Below are 27,504 nucleotides of genomic sequence, written 5' to 3' on the forward strand. Positions count from 1 at the left end.
ACCCTGTCGATGGTTTATTCTGAGAGAACAACCGGCTGGATGTGCATTATCCCTTACTTAATGCATTAAGTATTTGGTGCTGTGATAAACATTGTCAATGTCTGTTTAAAACATTTAAATACTGTTCAGAAACAGAAAGTAGCGCAGATGCTTTGTTTACGGGGTTGCCGGGGTAACGGCTGCATTTCTGCTGTTCTACCAGCGCCATCTGCTGTCAGAGAGGGAATGTGCTTTTCTCCTTCACTCCTTCTCATCCATGTTGGGCTTGTTTACATCAGATTGCAGATGCCTCTTTGACGCAGCATACACACTGTGTTGTACATTTTAACCGGTTGATGAAAAAGTATTCTTAAAATGCATTCTGAAAATCAGAATAATTCTGTATTTCACTGTATTTTGAAGTGCCCACGATAACAATGCAGTGCATGGTCATTACCGTAATATAGTATTAACGTATATCGACACGTCTAATGTACATGCAAACACATTATAAAACACACATTATTACACACACAAAAAGACAGGCAGAGCGAATTGTTCACTACACCAGTAACAATAAAAAAAGTAGTTGTGACCTTTAAAAACTATCAACATTCAGAAGTTTTCAAGATTATTAGTTTTATTTAGAGCAGTCAAGGATAAAAAAAACAAACATTCTATAATAAAGCCCATTTCACTAAGATTTGATTCACTGAAGCGTTTCAAAATTGCCTTGTAGCAATCTGTGGTGAAATCACTGGTGTCTTTAAAATTAGAGTGGTGTAGATTTCAAGCAGCTTTAGTTATTAATATTATTTTCATTCTGGTTTCCTATGGTCTAAAATAAACAGGGTTTTTTTGGTGTGGAGAGTTTTGTGACTTGTGAAAGAGCTCAATTAGTTGGAGGTTAGAGAAGCTGCTCAGCAACTAAAAGATCTTTCATTCAGGCATGGCTGTCGTAGCAGCACTTTGTAACCTTGACAGAAGTATACAAACACAGCATTAGCATTAGGACCTTCTCTGCCCCTGTTTCTGTGCATAAAGCAGCACAAAAGCACAAACAACTAAATAATTCCAACCCTCCTGATGCATTTCATCTATACTAAATTGCTTTCAAAAAGCTGGATGCTTTTAAGAGACCAGACTGGAACAATAAATTCAAATTATAAACTTGTCCTCTAATTTCTTTAGTATTTTTCTACTTTTGTAAGTAGGAGAACAAGCCTGCCTCTCAGCGCTAATTGTGCCAATAAATCACCTGAGCAGTTGAAACTACATGAACTTGCCAGTTATGAGTCAAAGCCTGTGTGTGGGGAAAACTCTTCAATGACCTTGGATATGGGATAGAGGACTTGGCAAAACTTCACTTCTGCAGATTCTTTCATCAACCACAGATCCTTGAAAACATCTTGAGGCAAAATAGACTAAAACTATTGTTAACATCCTCGTAAATATTTATGCTAGTACTAGAATTCAGCCTTTACAACAAACTCATTAGCACTAAAAAACATATATTTTTGTAAACCTTTTATTTTAAGTGTAAAAAGGCTTTAAGAGTATTTTAATAATCACCTATGAAAACTCTCAGCATGAGTAACTCGTAACCTGCTAGTAATTTATTAATAATTGTTTAATAATTGGCGAAATAAGTGAAATGTACAGTATTTTTATGCAGCTTTGACTGCAAGACAAGCCAGTTTGTACCATTTGAAATATAATGCAGCTCAAAAGTGTAAAGCAAGGACAAATCATTAAATATTTTAAGTGTGCTCTAGTCTCACCTCCTGGTTGGGGACGCTGAGGTAGCCGCGGTGGGGTTTGAAGGCTTTATGCGGTGGCCGTGAGAACATCCAGTTTCTACTGAAGCTTTGGCCGAAAACAGGCTGCAGCAGGAAGTAGGGTTTCTCTGAGTAATTAATCACCACCAAAAACAGAGACACCACCACAATCAGACTGGTCACTATCACTGACTTCTTCTGTGAGGAGGGAAAGAAGAACAGAAAACACGATCATTTAGCTTTTCTGATTCATGGGCAAAATGAAGCAATGAAACATTCAGGCAAATTAGTCATAGTCACAGTCAGAAAGTCGTGGTTTTTCTTTTTGAAAAGAAGTGCTTGGCGTCTCAAGATTCTTGTTTAAGAATTCAATTAAATAGAATTCAAGAATTCAAATCAAATAGATTATTAGCTGGGTTTTTTTTATCAAAAACCCAAAAAAGGTTGATTATCATCATCTTTTTTTTATTTATGGAAATGGGATTTGTGATAAACTGCAATCTGGGTTCAGAGCACATCACAGCACAGAGTCAGCCCCTCTTGAAGTGTGTCACAACCTGTTGCTGGCTGATGAATTAGGAAAGTGTGCAGTTCTACTTCTTTTTGATCTTACTGTGCATTTGACACCATAGCTCATACAATTTTGCTGGTAAATTCATGACAATGGGCAGGAATTTAAGGAACTTCTTGATTGGTTTCCCTCCTATTTTAATGTAATAACTTTCTCTGTAGAATTGGGAAATGGTTTCCTATTCCCCTGAATCTATTACTTGAGGTGTTCCACAAGGCCATATGTTGGGCCCAGTTTATTTTCTTTATATATGCTTCCATTGGCTCACGTTTGTCCAAAACACAATAAATCCTATCATCTTTAGGCTGATGATATTCATCTGTATCTCCCTCTAAATATATGATATAAATGTTACTGTTTTAATGAAATTTTAAAAAAATGGATGGCAACAAAGCTTTTGAGATGAAATGTTGGTTGGTAAATGATGGGATATATTTTCCACAAATTAAAGACAAATAATGATAGGGTTAAAAGGAGTAATGTATAGTCAATGTTTAACTTTTTAATTAGGGAGAAAGCCATGCGGTAAAAGGGTTGCATGCAAAATGTAGGATACATCTAAATATTATGTTGTTGATCATACAAATTAAATACTGTATCAATTCATATCAGATTATTCTAATAAAAATATAAAGTTGTATTATATTAACTGCTGAATATTTCATCGAAAAGTTCAATACCCTAGAGGTGAGAAAGAATGTATTTAAAACAACCTATTTATTATGCACATTTATTTATATGTTAGATAATACTTTATACAACCATACAACGAAACAAGTGAAATGATAATAAGTCAAATCAATAATATCTTAATAGAACAAAGCTCTTATTTCTCAGTGCATGTCCTAATGGTCTAAGCAGTGCAAAAATTCAACCCTTGCAAACAGAGGTCAGAAGTACTGCAGAAATCTGTCTGTATTCCTTAAAGAGGATTAAACTTGACAGAAACTAAAGCTCTTTTCTCTGTTTTGCACTCGACTGATCACAGAAGACAATTCAAGCCAATGAATTGTTCAGTTTTTGCCCATTAAAACGGAATATTATCCTCCTTTACATTTATCTGATATGACACATTTACATTCTCTGTTCTCTTTTCACAGTGAAAGATGGAGAACTTTCAAAGCTGTCTCTGCGTAATGATGTGCCCGCGGACATAATGCATATGGGAAATGTTTAAAACTCTGAGAAAAATTAATCTCGATTAGACTGAATGCATACAGTTTCTTGACAAGTACTTGGAATATTATGGACATTCCTATGCTAGACATGACATATTATGTAATATGAACAGGGTTGAATCATTTCTCTTTGAAATAACACTGTCTAAACATCTTATACAATAAAAGTTTAGTAATTAAACTTTTAAGAACCCTATGAAGTAAAAGCGAAATGACATTTGAACGTTTAATTAGCAACATTCTGAGGACAAAAAAGGTCCATTCATTGTCTATTGTCAATAGTGTAGCGATGTATGAAGCACAGCTCACAAGTCCATTTCAAACCAAAGTAGCCTGTCAATATTGCAAATTTTCATGACCAACTGAACCCGATCACCAAGCAAAATCTGCATGGTGAAATCTTTCATGGACAATTCCAGATACAGTGGATTCCTACTGAAATGACTTGGTTTTCCCAGATAAAATTCACCAAACAACACTAGATACGACTGCATCTTTAAATAGGATTAAAATTTATTGAATTATTGGTTTAAGTACTTATCTTTGCATCATGCCTCAAGCAACTAGTGTGTAAAGCAATGAAACGGATGCATCTCCATGCAATAGGGACATATAAAAGCAAAAAGCCCCTTCTTTCACTGCTAAGGTGTGGATGTCTATGTTCTTTGATGTAGTTTGATGGCCCTGAAATTTGCCATCTAGAATAGAATCGTGTCTGGAATAATAAGGTGGCTGTCAGCAAATCTTTCTGAGCCAGTGGGGCTCAAATCTGACACATCAAACATCTCAGGGAGGGTGTTTGGGTTTGCACTTCACAGGAAGACATCAAACATGAAGAGTTGATTTCTAAAAATGACCATTTAAAGCTCAGACTAAAAAAAAATGGCATTGCATAGATTGCTTGAATGTTACATCATTATCAATGGTCTCACATTCACGTCGTGTCATTGAGATGAACAGTAAAGATTCAAAGGAAAGGATGCACCTTGGATAGAATCTAAATATTTGTGTATATTTATTTCTCACTAAAGTGTTTTGAAAAAGAACACCATTTTAAAACACTTTCCAATATCCCTGTTTAATGCACCTTGCATAGAACTAGATTTCTGCATTTATATATATTTGATTTGATTTGGTTTGGTTTTGACAATCTTCCAAGCATCCGGAGTCATAGAGCAAAACAGATGTACCCCCTAAAGCACTTCAATACTCAACCAACAGAGAGAGAAAGGAGATGAAAAAAAAAACATTTGCTTGACCACTCATCTCATCTGTTCTCATGGCAAGGGGGAATAAAAGGAAAATATCCCTCCACCTTGATTTGAATCTGTGGCCACAAATCTTGGCAAAGTGATGTGTCAGATTCGGGAAAAGGCTCATGGGAGAAGGGAGTAAGTCGAAGAACTTCAATCAGCAACAGCATATGACTCATCTCATCGTTGTACTATCCATCAGGATAATCATTGCACAGGCCTTGTGTTCTGCACAATCTCACCCATTTCGGTGGAGAGGAATTATTCAAAAGCAGGAACAAACAGAAAGAGATGAGAGAGAGAGAGAGAGAGAGAGAGAGGAGGGATAACAGCGCCATCATAGGACTATTATGATACTCAAAATAAAAGGGATCAATATGATCAAATTATGGACAACTGAGTGATCATTAATAGAAAAAATCCTGAATGCTACCAAGGCTAGAGAGCTATTACAGACATTAGTTATACAAGAGGAGAAGAATATAGTGAATTTCTGTATTATAATTTTTTAAGGCCAGACAAGTAGTTTATTGAGGGTTGATTTGTAAAGAAGGACTGCACGCCTGCGCACATATATATTCAAACCCGCATACCTTTGGACTGAACACTTAATGCATGAAGTGAATCTATCAATCAAAACTAACTTTTTACAATTTGTTTATTGTGAAATAGCTCAAACATATGTTTTTCCGTCTTCTGTTAAGCATTGTTCTGGGAAACGCAGCCCTGTTTGAATGCATTGTCGGCAGTGTGTGAACGCTCTCTGTGATTGATTGGTTCTGACTTGCAGCATTTGCGTGTGTTCAGTTCAGATGAGCAGGGGAGTGGTTCTACTACCCAATTATTCACTAACATAGGTTATTCATTCAATTCAATGCACATTGTCTTAGATTTCTTGTCAAATAAACAAAATCACTGGTAAAAAAAAAAAAACACTGAGGTGGCCTATCGATATTTTTATTTGAGTATCGATACTTTCGATAGGCTACTCGACGTCTTAGTATCGATACGCCCATCCCTATAAGGCATTGCTAGGTGTTTGCTAGGGTGCTTTGGACGGTTTCTAAGTGGTTGGTTGCTTAAGTCAAAAAAGCACATCCCCCATCCCCATTCACTCTTATTAATAACCAAATTATTCAAATGAATGATTCAATGACTCACTCATAAATACTGGATAAATCAGCATTTTTAAACAAATCTCTTGAATGAATGATTCAATGACAAATGTATTCTTTTAACAGCCACTTGTCGCCACCTAATTGTGTAATAATGTAGTCAATACAATTGTTATTTGAAGCTCCACGATAAAAGGTGATTTGCTCCATCTTGATTGTTTCTGTAGATATCAGGGATTATATCCGAACTATAAACTTTTATCCCAATACTTCTGTGATAATATGAATTTTTGTAACACTGAAATAACGTAACTGTGTGGTTGAAAAGACTGTTTGTGAAGTGGTTTCATACATGACAACTGCTTTCTCTGGATCAGCAGCAGCGCCAACTCAGATTTGAATGTTCCGGTGTGATTTTGTCAAAGGTTTAATAGACACATGCGAATCGTTGTCATTTAGGAATGAGATCAAGTGGGTGTTTGAATCGAGACCGCCATCTTTTAACGATTAATCGCGCAGCTTTAGTGTGAATGTGTAAATTTACATGAAATGTTGACCTATAGAAGTATAAATACACCCTTAAAGAAATAATTCCTTATTTCTAGGGATATCCAATCACCCAAGTATGAAGAGACACCATAAAATTCAAGGTTCCTCTACAGGGCTGGACTCTCGGTATGGTTTCTTTTTATGAAGTGTCTTTACGACTGGGTCTGACAGGGAGTTTTACAGTGCTGGAGATTGCAGCTGACACTGTGGCTAACAAAGCTTTCTCTGTAGAACATCTCTCTGCTGAGGGCTATTTCTAGAGCCACGACCAGACTCATTTCACCTAGTATTGATCTTCGTTCACAGGCCGAGCACTAGGCGGCACAGCAATCCCATACACTGACTAGAATCATCCTGTCAGCCTAGTAAGTATGTGTGAGAAGGAGAGTGAGCGAGAGAGAGAGAGAGAGAGAGAGAGAGAGAGAGAGAGAGAGAGAGAGAGAGAGAGAGAGAGAGAGAGAGAGAGAGAGAAATTGGATTCCTCCCAGATATACGGTGGGAAATTAAACACATCTGGAGGAGCAAAAACATGGACGGCATGCTGAGGTGCATGCTAATAATGCATGAGAGGAATTCTGACGGGTGCATTTATATTTCTTTTATCATGTGTTGGAGAAATAGTGAAATATTTATGTACGACAAGTCCAAATCTTTCTAATAAAGCCGCTATAATGAGAATGAAAGGTGAACTAATTAGGTATATTTATTACTTTGTTTAGGTTCTACACTTTTACAGCTTTGCTCTGCTCATAATTAATAAAAAGTCTAAGCCTGTTGGATGCATTTTGTACTTTTTATATTATTGTCATTTGCCATTTTTAATCACATCCTTTTCTTTTAATGTATTCATGGAATACATCTGACTAACAGTTGATTTTAAATTAAATTAGCTGCTCGAGTAGGTTCATGGTGTTACGTTAGATATCTAGACAAAGAAAGAGCACAAGCTTTGCACAGAATCTATTTCCAGAGCTCTTCACAGTGATAGCAAGAAATGCGATAGCAAGCATGGAAATTACATTTTCAATGCAAAGATGTTTACCCGGCAGACTGTTTCCACACCCACGGCAGAGTGAGCCATTGAAGTCCAATTTCAATTAATAGATTCTCGAAATATTTAGTGAGTGTTTTTGAACTATCCTCTCCTCCAGTCCCCAGCTAGTTCTCAAGAATCCTTACTAGCCCTCAAAGGAAATGAGATGGCACAACTCGCAAACAAAAACTCGTCTTCTAATGAAGTGATTGCATTACAGAGATTGATCGAATACACACTCTCATTTCATTACAAACCTATTAGATTTACTTTCTTCTGGACCACAAAATGAGAAGTTAGGGAGGATGTTCAGGATCCAAGAAAGCCAGACATCCTGCTTTTTTATGCAATGAAAGTGAATATTAAGACTTTGAATACAGCGCACTAGAACAACTAAAGTAGGTCTTTAGCCCACCATTACTAATAGGTATCTGCTTTTTACTGTGTCTGTTTTGCCTATATGTTGGACAACAATAGATGTCAGAAATAGTAGCACAGTAGGACACTGCCGATATTTGCAATGGAAAATCGTCACAGTTTAGCCCACATAGACTGCTGTTGTGTTAACTGTGTGAAGAGATTTGAAAAAGTGACCTAAGTATTGAGAAATCTGCCCTGAAATACAGTTCTAAAGCTGCGTACAGTGCAGTAAATGCCCGAGTGCTGTACTGACAGTGATCAGCAGAGGGAACCCTGCTCTGCCTGTATGTCATGCTTTGCTAACCAGAGAACACAAGCAGTGTTCAGTTTTTATTCCATCTGAGACAAAAGAGAAGAATATCTATGTTTACTTTTGCTATTTAAGTTTGTCATTTTTAGTAAAAGAGTCATGTGGAGCTGAATAAAGTAGAATGATGAAACTTATTGCAAGATTGTGTTAAAGGCCCTCAACTTTGGCGTTTACTTTCACAGAGCACACAATTAAAAACGTAACCGTACAAAAACTTAACTTTTCACATTACAAATAATTGCAAAGAAACAGCAACACATTGAATCAAACATGAAATGTTTAAAGTAGAAAGAATGAAATAGTTTTTTTTCTTGTAAAACATACTTAACATGTTTGTTTGTCTGTCTTCCTTGTCATCTGACACAGTTTCTAGTTTGTTCCTTTGATTGTTGTTTTCATTAGCCATTCAGTTCACTTGGTGTTAATTAATCATCTCATTAGTTCCCTTTGTTTGGTCAATGATTTAATACTCTGAGTTCTCCCTTATTCTCTGTCCGTCCTCGCTTCCACTTGAGTTTAGTTGTTTTCTCATTGTTCTCCGAGTAAAAGCCTTGCGATTCCTTATTGCAACTAACACGAGACAGAAAGACGGATCAAACTGTAAAATGGACTTAATAGACAGGAGAAGAATTTCCTCGAGACTCACACCCATGCGTTTCTCGATCGGCCAACCAACCCTGACCAATTGCTGAGTGTCTTCTACCATTCAAGCCTCAACACGAAGACAAAGGCAAGCCTGCATGGTGTGGGTCCACGAGGGAATTTCCTTGAGTACGTGGAGTGGGTGCTTGTGAAGTGCGGTTTGGCATACACCATCAGCCCCGCTGAAGATTACATCATCACCAGCCCCACTCCAGCACTGCCAGAGACCAGCCATCCACCACTAGCGAGTGAAACTATAGAGATGTTGCATGAGCCCATCGCAGACCAGGAGACCGGCCTGCCATTATTGAGGATCCCAGACCACGGAGAGGACGGGTGGAGACATTGCCCCGGAGCCTGAGCCCCTCGAAGTGTTTGACCAGGTGCGCGAGCCGGCAACACCGTGGATCATTGAGGGAGTATTAGTGGAGTTTGAAGGGATGGAAGGAAGCCCCGCCCAATACCCCGCCACGGTGGACGTGATGGATAAGACATTTGGAAGCTATTTAAAGGATTTTATGGACTAGTTTGAGGAGGTAATCCCCGTGAATCCCTATTTCCTATGGTCCTGCCTAGTCCTAATTTTCCTGATTCTCCAGCATTTCCAGTGTTTCCTGATGCCCCAGAATGCCCACCCAGCCTCCCTCTCCTGCCTCCTCTAACTGCCAGTTCCTCATCCCGTCTCCGCTGTTTCCCTCTAGCCTCTCTGCATCTCCTAAAACATCTTGTGCGGATCTGCCGCAGTGCTCCAAGTAACCAGCTATGCCTAGCCAAGAGGATACCCTGGCTCCACCTCCAGCCTCTGAACCCATCGCTCCACCTCGGCCTGTTGACACATCGGCTCCACCTTGGCTCCTCCCTTACTCGGCTTCACCGGAAACCATCGGCCTTACAGCTCCACCGGGTCATGCGTCGTTCTGCCTGCGCCTTCGGCTCCATCTGGCTCTGCCTTCCCACCGGCTCCACCTCAGTCCTCTGGCTCCCTGGTTACTCCTCAGACGCTCATCTCCACCTCGGTCTCCAGTACCATTGGTGTCGTGTGAGCTCTGCGGCTCGTCAGCTCCGCCTGGGTCTCCATCAACATTAGCTATATCTCCGACGGTCGTCCCAAGGGTTTCATCCATCAAGTCTCCACCATGGCTCCTCCCTCCCTGGATCACGACCTGGCTTCTCCTGCTCCTGGCTCCTCACACTCACACTCCACACCCCCATAGACTGAGTGGTTTGCCCTGGACTCTTTTTGTATCTCTCCAGTTCCTCGCCCTCCTCAAGAGCCCCTGAGTATTTTGTCTGTGCACTATAAATGTATTAAATTTAATAAAGGAGACAATGACTATAACTTCCTATTTAATGCCAACTTCCCTGGAAGTGGTGAGATGGAAATGCCGCTTTTCACGTAAATTAAATTAGCAAATTTGAAAACATAGTGTATTTGTGTAATTAATGGCCTAATGTGGTGTGTTCTGTAATAATTGAAAAATCAGCTGGTCGGCTCCAACACATTGCATTGAGGCACAAAAAAGGTGTATATGATTATTATTATTTTTTTTATTTACTTTTTCATATTTTTAACCACAAAGGATTTCATTTGGGTTTTTTTTTTACACCAGTGGTTCATAACACGAAGGCTACAGGAAGGCCTTAAAATTATTTAAATTAATACATTGTTAGTAATTTATTTAAATCTAAATTAAAATGCTAAATAAAATACATAAAATCACACAAATATGTTTCTTTTTAACTATTGTTCTTATTGAAGAACATACAGTTATTGATATTTCTGCAATCACAAAATCATAGTTAATTTAATAAATCAATACTTCCAGTTCTATTATAGACCTGGATATATATATATATATATATATATATATATATATATATATATATATATATATATATATATATATATATATATATATATATATATTAGAGCTGTCAACGTTAACGCATGCAATACATTTTTGTCCAGTTTAACGCATTAAATTATTTAATGCAATTAACGCAGCATCCATTAATTTCTGTCTTCCTTTGGCTAGCTTTACATTATATGATCCACTCTTATTCAAAAACACACACAACTATGCCAAAATGTCAGTTTTGTCGAGTATCCTCAAAACATAAGAGCAATCTTAAATTAGTTAAATAAAGTCTTAAATGAACGTAAAGAGTTGTGAGAGAATGGCGCGTGTGAGATCGGCGTCAGCGGCTGGTTTTAAAGTGACAGCAGCCAATAATGCTGTCTGTCAGTAAAGTTAATCAAAGAACAAAGGTAACAGTGAAAATGACTCACTGCTCTTGACTAAAGAACTTTTGCAGCTTTAATAAAGATAATTCTATATTTAATCTCTAATTTATGCCATGCAGACTGTTTGATCATTTTATTCAATTTCTTTATATTGTTCTGTATTATGTTAGACAGGTAGGAAGGGCACAGGTATAACACTTAGTATGGGTTTATGTGAGGATTGTTTGAAGCTCACTTAAATGTAAAGTTGTTATATTTTTTGAAGCCTAATAAATGTTAAAAAATTGATAGCTTTCAATTACACTGACCAATTGGGGGAAAAAATGTCTTTTTTATCCAGACATCAATAGCTGTATTAGCATCAGATACTGAGCTTCATTCATAAAAAGATGCCATTAAACAAGTATTTAAAATATACTGTCTTTATGTTGTCTCTACATTAATTTGGAGATTAACTGTGAAATTATTACACCATAAAATATATAAACTAAATATAAACCTATAAAAATGTAAGTGTTTTTAATTGCGATTAATCGCGATTAATCACAGAATTCTTTTTGGATTAATCAAGTTATTTTTTTTAATCGATTGACAGCACTAATATATATATATATATATATATATAATTTGTCATAATTACAGCAGAAACACCGGGAATATCTTCCAACCTTCGAGTCCTGGCCATTTTTCTTTGCAAAACTGTTCAACTGCTTAGTCAGGTTGCATGAAGTTGCAAATTTGTCCAAATTGTATTTTTCTGTAGTTTAAGACTCTCGCAGAATTCCACAAGCATCCTCGATATTTAGTCTGATTATGGTCAGCACATTATGGTCTCATCAGACCATGAACCCTTCTCCTACATGCATTCTAGATGTCATACAGATCCTCTGATCCAGCAACAATTGTCTTCTACAGAGATGTCATTGGTTTATTGGTGGCTCTCTCAGTAATATCTTTATCACACGGTCACTCAGTTTTTGAGGACGGTATGTGTTCTAGATATACAGCTGTGTCATACTTATTCCTTTTGTTAATTATTTGTTTTAGATCACTTTATAAAGAAAAAAACAAAAAAACTAATTAAGTTCACTGTGATCCAGTGCTTTAAACAACAAAAGACGAAAATTAATACATGAATACTTTTATTTATAACCACATTGCCTACAGTGACTGCATCAAAGAGAGTGTCTTGGACCACTAAACCCCTTTTAAAACCCCAGGAGGCCAAACTATAAAAGAAAAGACAGTCTATATTAAAAGTTTAGAAATGTTATTTTATTTTACACTGTATTGTGTGTTTAATGGTAACATTGCATTCGCAATACTGTTAACAGTGATGTTACCTTTAAACAATATAAATTCAATAAACTATACCAATGTAAGCCTTGTAAAAAGTGACAAACCCCTACATACTGAAGTCATCCAATGCATTTTTCTTCCTTTATTCAATTTTTCATATCACATTCTTTCATAGACTGAATGCTCAGCTCACTATGACACCCATGAACTGTTTAGCATTTAAAGGGCTTTCATAAACGAGGTCACTGAAGATGTAATCCTGGTGACATGACACATCACTATAGAGCTCTGAGCCAGTCTGTCACAAATTCTCCACCAATCAGCCGAATTAAAACTTCATTGGGGGAAGTGAAATTGAGAAAGACTAGAGTATGTGGCTTTACGCTTTCAAAATATCAAACACTATAAACTATAACTCATTTTGTTACCGTTTCATAGTCATGGGTCATCACAGTATTTGACGTCAAAGCATAATCCCTATAAAAGAGATGCCTAAAAATAAACTTATTCAAAATTCCGATTATAGTGTGGACTTGTTAGGTTACAATAATGTGTGATGGCTGTTCCTGGTAAGACAGTATTCCCAGGCAAAAACCTTGAGATGCTCTTTCAAAAGTTTAGTTGTCCTGTTGCAACAGTGGCGTCATATATCCATTTTGTATGTCTTCCATGCACGCTCTAAATGTTGTGTTGTGAATGTTGTGTATGAGGTTGTTTATTATGCATTATAACGCATTATGAATACCCTTATGATGCATCATAAATGCAGGCTTCATCTGGTGTTATAATCCATTGTACTCTTAAAAGTTATAACCACAAAGAGGTAAGTATTATAATGTATTGTAACTGTTGTATGATTATTTATCAGATAAGACAACTTATTATAAGGTGTTTTTAAGGAATTATGCATGTATTATAATGTACAATTATAATGCATTATAAATACAAGCATCATAGAAAGTGGTACCTACTGGACTAAGTACTTACTATAGGGTTAGGGTTAGGAATAGGGTTTGGTTTAGGGTTAGTTGTGTGTAATTATGCACAATTTATAGTAATTACAACATAAACTAAATAAAACATGTAACAAGGACACTGTAAACTAAAGTGTTATCGAGATTTGCTTGCATAACTTTTAATCATGAAAGATGCATTTAGTTTTTGACATATATATATATATGTGTGTGTAAATCAATATTTTTTTATTGTATGTTTTGAAAACAGACACTCTACTCAATATATTATGTTTTCGACAGAGGGATTAGAGGAGAAGGACAAAGTTTAGAGAATGTTAACCCATTTACACAACACCGTTTTCAACTAAAAATGGAAAACTTTTTATGCATTTTGGATGTTAATTTACACATCAACAGCGGTTTGGGGGCCTGAAAACGCAAACTTTTGAAAAAGTTTCAAAGAGCATTTGTTTCTTTACAAATTGACATCGCCAACTACTGGCCTGGCATGAATAATACAGTGTTTTAGTCGCTTACCGTAAGAATGTAAGGGGATAAACTGAAGGTCGCTGCCCATCGGAGGATAAGGCATGCGTGTAAGGTTTATATTCTGACTGATAAGTATGGAGATGATGTAAATAATCTGAGGCACTCAAATGCAAGATAACTACCGAACACAAGCCCCCTCCTTCCATCACACTCTTGGTAGAAGACTCAGATATATTGCCTCTTTTATCTCTTTTTTTTTATCTCTCTCGTTTCAAGTTTTATTGCAAATGTTGCGAGAAACAACTTGTGAATATTGCTTCTTTCTGTAGTCAAGGTCAGTAGGCCTGGGAACAGTCTAGGGAGTAAAATGTTTTCTATTAAAAAATATTTATGTACAGTATGTTAGGTGGGCATATTATGGGATGTTGAGGAAGACCAATGTAGATGAAAGTGAACCGTAGAGAGTACATATATGATAAAAGTAAGTAGGAGGAGGCCTTATGAGAATCTGTTAATTTGCTTATCCAATCAACTTTGTTCAATGATAAATAAATATGTATGATTTTACTGAATAAATACTCTATTTTGCTTAGAGCTCATTTTGTAGAGAGATATGTTTCGGTTGTAAGAGAGACTACCCTGGATCTTGATTTAAGAAAAATAAATGTTATTAATTTTTTTTTCCAATTGAGTGGCCTGACTTTAATTTTATTGGTGAATTTCCACCACAGTGTAGATTTGGCAAAGATATTTCCACTGGAATATCTACTATAATTATGTTTGTTTTCAAACTTGTTTGGTATCACTTTATGATGGCCCCCTTTAGACATTCTGTTGACTTTAAGTAACTTTGCAACTACATGTCACTTTGCAACTTATTAGTAGTTGTGTTAACTTATTAGAGTATTAGTGTACTGTCTGCTTAATATCCGCTAACTCTTTATTTGTTGCTCCCTCAACAGACAATCTACTGACTAAGTATCTTTGCAATGGCATGTCAACTTATTCTACTAACTCTTAACCCCGTATTCTACTAACCCTTAAACCCCTTATTCTACTAACACTAATCCTACCCCTAAAAGTCTACTCACCTAATACTCTTAAGAAGAGTTAGTTGACATGTAGGTGCAATGGTATGTATAGTCAACAGAATATCTAAAGGGGACCATCAAAATAAAGAGTAACCACTTGTTTTATTAACAGAAACTTAGGCTATGTTTACACGGAAACGATCTGAAGAGAAAACGCAAAAGTGATCACTTTTTATTCTGCGTTTAGACGAGCGTTATGGGGGGAAATCTGCGTGCATCTGCGATTTAAATTCACATCTTGTGTTTTTGTGTCACTAGTAAGCAACAGCACCCTTGAGTGTCAAGAAAGTGATGTAAAATGATATAGGCTGAATGGTCATTTTCATACGCAGCAAAAAGTCATTGACATATTTCCCGATTGAATCAGCCTGCAAAGCACCATTTTACCCTAAATATAATTCACTGCATTTTAACTTCTTTTTTTCCCCCAATTTCTGCAACAATTATTCCATGTGTGGTTGTCCTCACAAATTAGTGTAATTTATTTATTGGCTTATTAATTTATCTATTTCATGCATTTATTTAAAAGCAACTTTTGGTTGTGTAGCCTAATGAAGTCAGGTTGATTTAGTCATATTAAATAACATTTTAGCTAATATTTGAGTAAATTTAGACCATAAGAATCACATGTTAGTTTGCCTGACAAAACATTTGGCAGTCTATGACATTTTCAGGGTTTAGTCTAAATTTGACAAAACAAATTGGAAATCCGAAAGTGTTTGCTATAGCCTTTTTATGTCTTGTTCTGTTAGATGTTTAGTCAATCCACCACCTACAACAATCTCAGTCACCTTATAACTTACTACAGCCGACACAGTCAGTGATTTCTGTGCTGTGCTTTCCAAGGCCAAGACAATGTCTGTCAGCTCTGTGTGTGATTAATGTGAGCACTGAGCTGTTCTCTGACACCCTGCACTTAAAACAATTGAGCACCATTATTCCTGGTGACGGTCACACAAAAAAAGGTTCACGTTCACTGATGTACTTCCTAGGCTTTGTGTTTTGGTATGACCTGGAACTTTGCCCGGACACATATATCAGCTCAGTTGCTGCCTTGTGAAATTATCGTGACATTTTTAGATCTAGGACGCCGTGTACTCGAGGCAGGTCCCCGGCAATGACCATCTGGTTCAGGAAATAGTTACACTGTCAGAGAGATACTAAGCCAATACTGAAAACACTGTATGATATCTGACAAAGTGCAATGCGATATCAAATGCTTCAAATGCTTTTTAGTGCAGGTTTTGAAATCTATGACTTTTTCCATGACGAGAAATATAGAAAATTTGAGTGAACAAGACATTTTAAACATTTTAGCTTCCCATTGTCACACTATGTAGCCTTCTAGCAACATAATGACCCTCACAAAAATGTAAAAATGTCAAGACTCATTTTATCCAAGATAAGTGAATCAAATATATTTTTTAAATATTACATGTGAAATAGAGGGTTGAGTATCAACTAAGAATGGCTCCAGCCAATCTTCTATTTTCTTACTTCTAAAAGATTGAAAAGTCAAGTTAGTAAATCTATTTATTCTCTGAGGGTGAGATTAGTGCTTGAACACCACAACATCTGGATTTGTTCTGGAAAATTCACATGGTGTCACTGCTTAAATAGACATTTCAAACTATTCCTTTGAAAAATAGTGCCATGTCACTTAGGAGCTTGAGCTACAGCACAGTAACAAACACCTAGGCATACGTACTTCAAATTCAAACTGTTAAATTCAAACACAAAACTGGCATTTTTCTCTGTCAAGGTCCGGGTATTAGATGTCAGTCTAGTCAATGAAGATTTCTAACCCTGTGAATATAGAATTACACATAGTTTTCTTCCAAAAAGACTCCTTTCATTGAGGACTCAAGGACAGGTTCCCTCATATTCTATAAAACATTTAGTACCTGAAGAGATTTAAACTTTAATGCATTAGGTAATATGTTTAACACCATGATGTGATTTCTAAAAATCGGTTCTGATCGGAACTTTCAGAACTGTTTCTGGATTGGCAGACAAACTCCACACAGAAAGTCCGTCTGACTCAGCCAGGACTCGAACCGGGGACCTTCTTTGCTCTGAGGCAACAGTGGAACCCTTACTGAGCCACCATGCTACCCAGGGCAAAATATACAGGATAAAAAAGAACCAAACTAGAAACAGGTGAGCATAATCAACAAATAAAAGGTCATGATGGACTGACAAACAAGATGAGAAATTTTAAAGGCCCAATGAAGTTGCTATGGATAAATGCATTTGCTAAATGAATAACTAAATTAAAGTAGTCCATATGACTCACTAATATTCCAAGTCTTCTGAAGCCGTACAACACGTTTGTGTCAGGAACAGATAGCAGTGAAAGAAATATAAAAGTACAAAGCTCACAGACAAAGCTCGAACGTATATCAATTTTTTTTTAAAGGCACATCAACGTCTCAACAGGAACCACATGAGACTGAATAAGTAACACATTTTCTGTAAAGCTGCTTTGAAACAATAGCCGCGTTTCCATTACCCTTCAAATCGCGCAAACTGAAATTGCGAATTGAAAATACGCCCAATGGAAACACGTCAATTTCGCAAAAACTCGCATTTATCGCAAAAAAGTTTTTCCGCTCGCATGAGGAGGTTTTTCAGGCAATTCGAAAAAGAAATATTTCGCAAAACTGCAATGGAAACAGTTTTTGCTCATTTACAGGTCAGCTGACGTAGACGACGCGGTGTGTTTGGACAGAATACGAGACAGAGTTCTTTTATTAAATTCATAAAAGACAAAAGAATTACAGGAATAATGGATTTTAAACCTCAAATAAATGCCACAATCAAGACCTCGAAGCAGATATGAGGGAGAAACACCCAGAAACACCATATGTGCCGCTCACAAGTATAATAAGGGTCGGCCCTTACCATTAATGCTTTGAAAACACACATACATCTCCTTCAATTAATAATAATGGCTGGGATTAGTACATAAACCTACCAACGTCCGTTTGGAATGATTTTACTTATCGCGAGAGGAAAAAATGAAGTTTTAGCTGCATAACATCGGTTTATGGAAACGCCGTCATTTCGAAATAGTTTTTTGTCGAAATTTTTAAAAAAATCGCAAAAGTTTTGCGCAAATCTGTAATGGAAACGCGCCTAATATGTATTGTGAAAAGAATTAAATTAATGAAATAGGGCTGTCACTAACGGTCGATTATTTTGATAATTAATCGAGGAAACGGATATTTTTAGTGGTAGTAAAAATAGACCAAAGTGAACAATAACCATTAAAATGACTTAAAAAAGGCCAACATACGTATAATTACAATGAGGAAATAATAATAGGTTCAGATAAAGTATAAAAAGCAAGTAATCATATGATTTTATTGAACAACACTTAAAATACATAATATAATAATAAATAATACAAACATAATCAACTTATGTACATTACATATTATAACAAATGCCTGCAGAGGGTGCCAACTGTGATTGTTGCTGTTACAATTTAGAGCATGATCAAATCCCTGTTTAATATTGGCCAACCAACATTTAATTCAAACATCCACTTAATCTTTAATATTTGGCCACTTCTTTACGATAAAAATGCAACAGCCACTGTAATTTCTTGGACAAGAACATGTGGACATCAAAACATGCAAACTCAGAGTGAGGGTTGAAATCACGATGAACAACAGTTTGCATATTTAGAAACATATTATTGATGTATTCTCCTGTGTTGGCGTAGGTTTATAGTTACCGTACAAATATGATTAAATGGCGCACACTGCATTCCCAGATGAACGTCATAAGCAACCCAAACTCACAGCATATGCAGAGAAGGAGTTTGATAACCAAGCTGCTGAGAGGCGCTTCATGCATGTAACAGTGCCACACTTTACTATGAAACACATAGACTTATGCGTTTCCAAATGCAAGTTATTGAGAACCCAAACAAACAGCACATGCAGAGACTGAATTTGTGTGGAGCAGCACTTACTGTGAACGGAGACGCTCTGAGACAAAAGAAATTGATTTTACTAAATGGTTTTAATATATCGATTCATGCAGCCTTTGAAAACGGTCTAATAATGTGGTTTATGGATTCTTGTCTGTGGAATACGTCACTTCCAGTATTTCGCCGGTTAATCAAAAGTATTTTTTTATTTTGATCCATTGATGCTTGTCTTATGAGTCAGAAGACTTGATTACTTAATTACACCACTTACTACAATAAATGTTGAGGCAAAATGAACTTCATCAAAATAGCTTTATAAACTTCCAGATTTTGAGAAAACATTGATTTAGCATAAATGAAAAAATTGTTGGTATCCAAAAGCCTTTCATTGCCTGTCTTTTATCTGAAAGACTCCTTGTTCAAATCATAGGCATGTAGGGACATTGAGTAAAACTGTTTACAAATTCATCTAAATCAAACGTGACACTTGGGTTGACGGTCCAAGATGTCACCATAATTCATCACATACTGTTTATAATTATGTGGATGGAAAAATACAGTACAATAATAACAGCAATAATAACTGATCTGCGTCATTCACTGCATATTATGGGGTTGATTAATTCTGTGCTGATTAACTGAGTCAAGCCACGGAGGAGAAGAAATATTTAAAATCTCATTTTTATTAAATTAATATTTGATTTGCATCTTATTAAACAATAAAAGTGAGCTGCAATGTCAACACTAAACGATGACACCAGATTTGCATATCACAATCCAAAATTATCCATTACATATGAAACTTTATTAAAGAAGGTAAACGAAATTCGGTCTGGATTCACATCTGTTGTGTGCGCATGGATCAGAAGTGTAAATCCTCAAAAAGCCACACAAGCAGATGCCTACAATATCTCTCCCTGGCCTCCTCACATTCCTGCTAAGCTACTTACCCACATCAACACTGTTACCATTCCAAGCCAGATTACCAGTCAAATGAGATGTCATTCACTTCCTGGCCTAGCTGTTTTTCTCCACCTCACAAACAAAGCCGAGCTACCATTACAGAACTAAACACATCCAGACAACAGAGAGTTCTCGTTGGACATCTGAATGAAAGAAGGACCAAAGTGGACTTAATAAAGGGTAAACCATCTTCTTGGAAGGTTAATGTGTAAAGTGCTTGCTAATCCGTTTTACCTGCAACCTTTTAAGCTTGTTTTTGATAAACGGCTAAACAAGTGCTTTGAAGTGTTGCACGGGCCAAACATTTTGGTGAAGACAGTATGATGTTATCATAGGTATAAAAAAAAGAGAAAAATATATTTAATTATAATTGAAATATACATTATTTTCCATGAATAACAACCATAAAATTTCAGGTTATCACACAAATCTATCATTTGGCTTCAGATCAATTTTAATAGAGCACACAAAGTCTTTTTTTTTTTTTTTTTTTTGTAATTTATGGAGCCTGCATGGGAAAGAACTATGTAATGGTTCTTTTAAAAATGCCTTTTTTGTGTACCACTGAAAATATTACAGCATTTAGGTTTGGGACAACATGAAAGTGAGTACATTTTCATTTTGGGTGAACTATGTAGTTTTAAAGATTTAAGAAATTAATCAATTTAAGCATTAAAATGATCCAAAGTTACAGTAAAGATTCTATTTAACTCTCAAAGAATCCTAAAAAAAAAAAGTATTGATAATTTCTGAAGGATCATGTGACTCTGACTCTCTGCTAGCAATTTTGGGCCCTATGAAAGAATATCGCACCCATTCCATTTATAAAAATCGATCTCTGGGGGCCCCAAAAGTCTGTGGGCCCTTAGAATCGTCCTAAATAATTTTTCAAATAAAAATATTGCACGATATTACAGTTTTTACTGAAATTGCATTTCTCTGGTCTTGTGTAGGTCAGTACAATGCTTATTTCTGGCTGTTGCACAACTTAAACAAGTTAAACCTCTTAAAATTAGCCTAATAGAATTGAGTGTAATCCCATCCAAACTGGCTGTTTCTCATCATCTTACTGATAATCTTTGGACTTGAGATTCTTTGGGTCTTTAATACTTTCTGAAATGTTTAACATGTTTGCAACCACAAGTTTGATTTTGTTTAAGCCTAAAACAACTCATGTCTAGCAGCATACATTATTCAGAGTAGATAAACATTGTGTTTAGAGATAGATCCATACAAGACATCCTTCCTATTTGAAACACATTACAATTTTTGTGTCTACATAATCTTTTGATTAAGATCAGTGGGTCATTACAAGCAAATTAGTCAGAATAAACACTAAGAAAATAATCTAATATGGATTTGCTACACCAGTGTTTCCCATTAATCACCTACATCATTTGCACGATAACAGTTTCATAATAAACAGAAAATATACACAAAAACTAAAATTGAAATCACGATATGGCTTAGTGTAATAATCAAATCACAAAAGGCTGTAGTTTATTATACTTAATTCAGTTGAATAAATATAGTCTGTTTTGCTGCATGTTTCAGAGTGAAGCGTGCCAGTGTGTTCATTTACACCTGTGCAGTTCATGATAGTGTTTTCCACCAAAATAAAAGCTGAAAGAAAATAGAAGAAACTAGGCTATACAGGGCTAAGTACACTCTTGAAAACAAATGTTCCAAAAGGGGTTTGGTTACACTTTATTTCGATGGTCCACTAGACATTCTACTGACTAAGTAACTTTGTCAACTATAGTATTAGACAGTTAGGTGTTAGGATTTGTGTTAGTAGAAGTTGACAAGCTTATGTAGTTGCAAAGTTATAGTCAGTAGAATGTCTGTTTGGGAGCATCAAAATAAAGTTTTAGACAATCTACTAATACTCTAATGAATGGTAGTTGACATGTAGTTGCAAAGTTACTTATACTTAGTAGAATGTCTAAAGCAGACTGTCGAAATAACATTTTTTTTTGTGTTGTTTTTTGTTTTTCAGTGATTCCATAGAATAACCATTTTTGGTTCCCCAAAAAAACATTCTGTGAACACTTCTTAAAAGAACAATTGGTTGTCTTGGGGTACGTTTATACGACAGCGATATGCTTAAAACTGAGAAGTTCTTCCTTTGAGTTTTCCGCGTACAGGCCATTGTCAAAACGATCCCCATTCACATGGATCCGTGAAAACGTCTAAAAACGCTGTATTCTGCTGCCAGGCCAGTAGATGGTGATAAACGCTATAGACTGAACATGTAATACGTTTCGTGTTTTTGTTGTTTACACAGAGACCATTTTCAAACTTGCACTATTAAACTGTTTTCAAAAGTTTGTGTTTTCAGGCAGCCGAAACGCTGTTGTCATGTAAATGAATGGCCAAAACGCATAAAAAGTTTTACATTTTTACGTGTCGTGTAAACAGCCCCTCAGTGTGAATTACATTTTATTGATCTACAGTTTTTCCACTATAACTAACCTTTTATGCAATAAAAATGTTAAATGGAAGTTCTTCATGGAACCATAGATGCCAATAAAGAACCTTTATTTTTAAGAGTGTAAAATAAAATAATTAATATACATATTAGGAAATATTTGTATTTCAATAGTAATATTGAAAGTATGGACAGTAATAATTATTCTACGTATTATTATAGTCTATTTTTTTTTTTTTTGGCTTAAAAACACCAGTGTTAATGTAATGTGCACTGAAAAACTATCACAACTGATGCAAGGAGGAGATCCAGTCAGATGGTAAAATCTATTTTATTTTCTCAGCAGCAGACGATCAAAAAATAAATGAGAAATACTAATAGTTCATCCATAATGAGGATTAATAAAGAAACATAACATGTTAAAATCACTTCTAATATTTCTAAATAAAATGTAAGTCACACTCTGAGTATAATATTTTTGCCCAAGGAAAAGTAAAGTTGTTGAGAGATCACTTTTTGAAAAGACAGACTGCAAAAGAGCCAGATCTGAGTCCAAAGGACAGACTGACCTGTACAGAAATTAATCTCTTAGGCAGTTACTTAGCGGAACAGAGCCAAGTTCCTCTTTCATAGTATATTGCAGCGAAGCAGCCCTACGAGAGATAGATGGAACATATCTAGCTTTTACGATTTCGCACCCTAGGGTGAGACCATATGTTGTTCTGGACCAAATGTGTCAGTAAAATCGTTATTGAATCAAGCTAAATATATTAAGTTAAAGTTACACCAACAAAACTAAATTAATTGGTTAGATAAAGTAGAAATTGCTCCTTAAGGTCACGATGGCAGGTCTTTTGTGCAGACGTGCAGAGCTGACCACTGCAGCCATGTGAGGTGGACGACACTGATTCTCAGCGATTACAAAGAGGCTCTCAGTGGCACACTGCACTCTGACCAGCTCTTGAAGGTTACATTACCATCACAAAACCGTCCAAACTGTCCAGAAGTACAGCAGTGTGCTCCTACAGAACTCCAGCACTTCACATCTACATAAGCAGGAACATACATTTTATATGAGCAGCTTTAAATAGTTAATCTGTCTCTCTTCTCTGTTTACTGAATGCTGTCTGATGCAGACGTATAGATTAAGGGTGACGATAAAGCGCTGACAGAAGCACCTCTTTATCAGACAGTACAGTCAACTGAGGCACACCAATCTCCTGATTATATGTCTTCAGCTTCCACCAATGGCATAAAACATTGTAATTTAAACCGAAATCGTTACTTATTGAACATGCTTGCTCTGTGCAAACAACCCTTTGCATGCAAGACATCACTGCTTCTTTCAAACTGTTAATCACGGCTTTGCATTCACTGTGAATAATCACAAAATCCAAAAAATTACTATGCATAGTCTGCACAATTTTACACAGCTGGCTCTCTAAAAATTAATTTTCTGCGCCCCTAGTGTCACCAAAAAGAAACGCAAGACAATTATTGCTTTCCAACAAGTTTCCTTAAGACAACTCTCATCTGCAATTGGTCAGACACACAGATAGCTCCGCCCCTAACATGGGTCAATGATACTGTTGTCAGGCCGGTTGGGATGCTCAAACAAAGCAATGTTTTGTTATCACAAATTAAACTTATGAAAGGTTGTCTTTGTTTGTTACGATGGTAAAACATTCTGCTTTAATACTAGCTGAACAAAACTAGTGTTTCATTTTTTTTTAAGTTTTACAAGATGGTTATAAAAAAGAGAATTAGAAGTGTGACAATGTTGGGATTTAAGGCTGGAATACACAACTTTTATGAACTAAGCAGATTTTAAAACACTAGGCATCATTGCCGACTTTGTAAATGGTTACAGAGAAAAACTGGGCATCGTAAACTAAACGACAGAGGATCACAGAGGATCACACACTGCCGTTCCCAACACAACAAACCCACGAACTGTCTGAGTTGGTACAAAATTTTTATTTTAATTACTTAACGACCGTTACAAAGTACATTATAGTATGAATATGGGTAGTAACAGAGCCCGTCTACGGAGAGCCTTGGCACTTCCTATTAGCCCCATTGTATCGATCTTGGTTGCAGTTCCATTAGAATTCCACTGGAGGTGATCGCGGGCGAGTGCAGAATGAATGGGAGTCTATGGGGCTAGACGGCTAAATGTGTCTCTTTCACCCGATTGCCGTTGAGAAATCTCAGATTTTATTGTAGGTTTTGCAAGTTCAACATGTGTCATAGGTCGAAAGTTGAATGAACGAGTACTTATTTCTTTTCGATTTCTTACAAGTTGAGTTGTTGTTGCCCATAACACGCTAGCATTCTGCTAATGACGTCAGCATTCTGACGTCATTGAAATTTTAAAAGACTTTTTAAACCAAATAAGTGACTCTAAAAAATCTAACACCCAGCAATGTGTAATTTCTTTGCATCTCAATACAACATTCAAATTACTAGACAAAAAATTATATCCTGAGAAAAGTGGATTTTGAGGGTTTTTCGCCATAGACCTCCATTCATTCTGCACTCGCCTGCGAGCGCCCCCGCATGGACAGAGACGTGTTACTGCAGCCAGTCCAGAAACCGGAAGTAAGCAGAGAGTGCCAATTCTCTTCCTATTAGACATTCTCTGGTAGTAATTAATTTCTGACGTACTTCATCCGCCATGTTGTTACTGTCACGTGACCTAGCATCAGTTGCGTCGCTTCACCGCCATTCATAAATCCTCTCCCGTTGCCTCATGGGATAGTAGAGTCTATCGAATGCACACTTCAGAATCTTTTTGCGTACTGTTTTTTACTATATAGTAGGAAAGTATTTGATTTCAGGACAATGTGCTCTAAAATCGGCTCAAAATAATAATGTTTTCAGACTGTGGAATTATAGTCTGAAGATTAAAAAAAAAATCACATGCTTTTCTGCTAAATCTGTCAGCTTCGACTGCAGAAAATTCCGATTTTTTTGTATGGTTTCATCGATGTGTCCAGACTCCAGGCAAAAGTTGTGTAGTTTATTTCAGCCGTTAGCTGAATTAATGTTCTTTTCTCTTTTTTAAAGGAATATCATCATTTGTTTGGTATTAAATAACTAACTTATTAAAGTTTAACAGTTTGCAAAGAACATTTTTTTTTTACAAAGTAAAGATTTTTTTTGTGATTTTTTTTTAAATCTTTTTCTTCAGACTGACAAATCAAGAACAGAGATTCGGTCTGGAAGCTTTTACTGTCCTTTTTCAAATCACAATGGACAAAATGATTCACCCTAACAAAACATGATCTCATAATCCATGAATGTCTTCATTTGTTTTAGAATAGAAGGTTGTAAAACCTCCAGGAGACGATATAAAAAGCGTGGCTTTACATCACTGGTTGTAATAAAGTGCATGTAACGGGGAAACTTTGTTGCATTTGATGCCTCTTACAACAATGGTCTTTGCAGAATTAGACAGTCATTGGTGTTTTCGGATACATTAAGTCTCATCATTGCATAAACCAGCATACATCAAGTAAATGTGGTTGTAAAGTGTAAGCAGTGAACTGGAACATCACACGTGTCGTCGCACTTGAACAATGTTTCAGTTCCATTCAATAAAAAGCACCGAGATATTTGCATCAACAAAACGTTTCTCGCTGCACACTTCAGATTTTAAAATAGCAACAATGCGAATAATATAATCTGAGCAGCACATTAATGCGCTTTCATACATTACTGAATATAAAGCGAGGCAAACAATCAGCTGCTCGACTTACCTTCCAGATCCAGGCCATCTTAAGACCGAATAAATAGCTCGTAGCGTTGAAGTACTCGAATCAATCTACACGCGAAAAGGCCAGTATTGGCTGTTTAATGGTTTAATTATATGCGCCATGGATGCCCGACGTTGGTGAGGCGATGAAACATTTCAGTAAATATTGTGGAGTACCGTTATTCATGCTCTATTCCCTGATCTACAGAGCTCGGGTTGACGTGCGCTCCTATTGGCTCGTGGCTACGAGAGCCCCGCCCCCTTTATCATGTGACTGTGATTTCTCATCCCTGTGCTATTCAGTGTAAGGGTGATCAGTGATGTACTTCACTATTGTTCCAAAGAGAGTGTGTTTGTGCAGTACTCAAGAAAACATAGTCATATATAACAAAAAATTTTGTTGCTGTTAGAAAAACCAATGTGTTCACATTGTTATTGCTTGTAAATACAAACAGTTATTGTTACAGGTCAAAAGCATCATGTCACAAGGATATTCAAAAATGTTTTGTCAGATGTGGATACAAAATGTGAATACATTATCTAAAAATGTGTGTTTGTAAATTTGTTCAAATTTGTATTCAGAAGTAAAACCAAACCTGACAAAACCTCCCATAACCTTTTTGGGAATGTCGAGTGGAAATTCTTTTTTTGTCCTATGTGGGAAACAGCCTAAAAATCATAATTTTTATTTATTTATTTATTTATTTATTTTTAATGTAAAAATGCAGAACGTTTTCTGTGGTTGATAGGTTATGAGAGAATACAGTATAAAAATCATTATGTCTATGGAAAGTCCCCATAAAACATGACACTGAGGCACATGCATATCAGTATTATAAAAGATAGATCATGTATAGATAATCATTCTCTAGAAAATAGTGCCTAGAATCTAAAATTTACCAGCACCATTAAAAACAGTTACATATGAAGACAGCGTAGCTATAACGCATGCTGAAAATAACTCAAAATGGTGAAAGTTTTGATGAAATGTGCAAATGTTTATTGAGGCTAAACCAGGTCACAGTAACATGAAACAGTGAGAACTGTGCTTTATTCTACATGATTACACAGCACTGAAGGTCATGAAGTGCACGGCACAATGCAACTCTGGCTCTGCGTTAATTCGGGCATTGTGAGGCTGTGTGAGATGGATTCTGAATGATGGTCTCTCTTGGGCTCTGTAATTCTCTGCCTGCACTGACAGACTCAACAAAGCAGCTAGACCAGAGAAACTTCCCTTCTTAGTCACAAATATTGTGACGTATTTCCTACTGAAACGGCCTCTGGAATAAGAAAAAAAATGAAATAAAAATGGGCGGGACTGGATTTTGTCCATGGGGAATTAATTGGGTAACTGGATGGTTGTGGTTTGCTATTGGTCGATCTCATGTGAGTGGCAGGTTGTCCCGCCTTGGTTTACTTAATCAAAATGCCATAACTGGATCTTCCAGTGAAACGACAGACTTCTCTCTGGTGACGTGTGCCAGACTCGTTTAGTCAGTTTA

The 27,504-nt window shown here is 36.4% G+C and overlaps 1 protein-coding gene across 3 annotated transcripts in view; it reads right to left on the reverse strand.

The window, feature by feature from the left end:
* Positions 1–26,255, reverse strand: part of st6galnac3 (ST6 (alpha-N-acetyl-neuraminyl-2,3-beta-galactosyl-1,3)-N-acetylgalactosaminide alpha-2,6-sialyltransferase 3) — a 94,848-nt gene extending 68,593 nt beyond the window's left edge. For 2 of the 3 annotated variants that reach the window (XM_084120176.1, XM_084120175.1), the window contains exons 1-2: positions 26,004–26,224; positions 1,761–1,955 (exon numbers count right to left, since the gene is read on the reverse strand). In XM_084120176.1, the coding sequence (XP_083976302.1) occupies positions 1,761–1,955; positions 26,004–26,021 (213 nt within the window). In that variant the 5' untranslated portion in view covers positions 26,022–26,224. Of the gene's footprint in view, positions 1–1,760; positions 1,956–26,003 lie in introns of all 3 variants that reach the window. The other variant, XM_084120174.1, reaches the window with a different exon arrangement.
* Positions 26,256–27,504: the final 1,249 nt, after the last annotated feature.

The sequence above is a fragment of the Abramis brama genome, assembly GCF_963993115.1.
Source record: "Abramis brama genome assembly, chromosome: 7".
Taxonomy (NCBI): Eukaryota; Metazoa; Chordata; class Actinopteri; order Cypriniformes; family Leuciscidae; genus Abramis; species Abramis brama.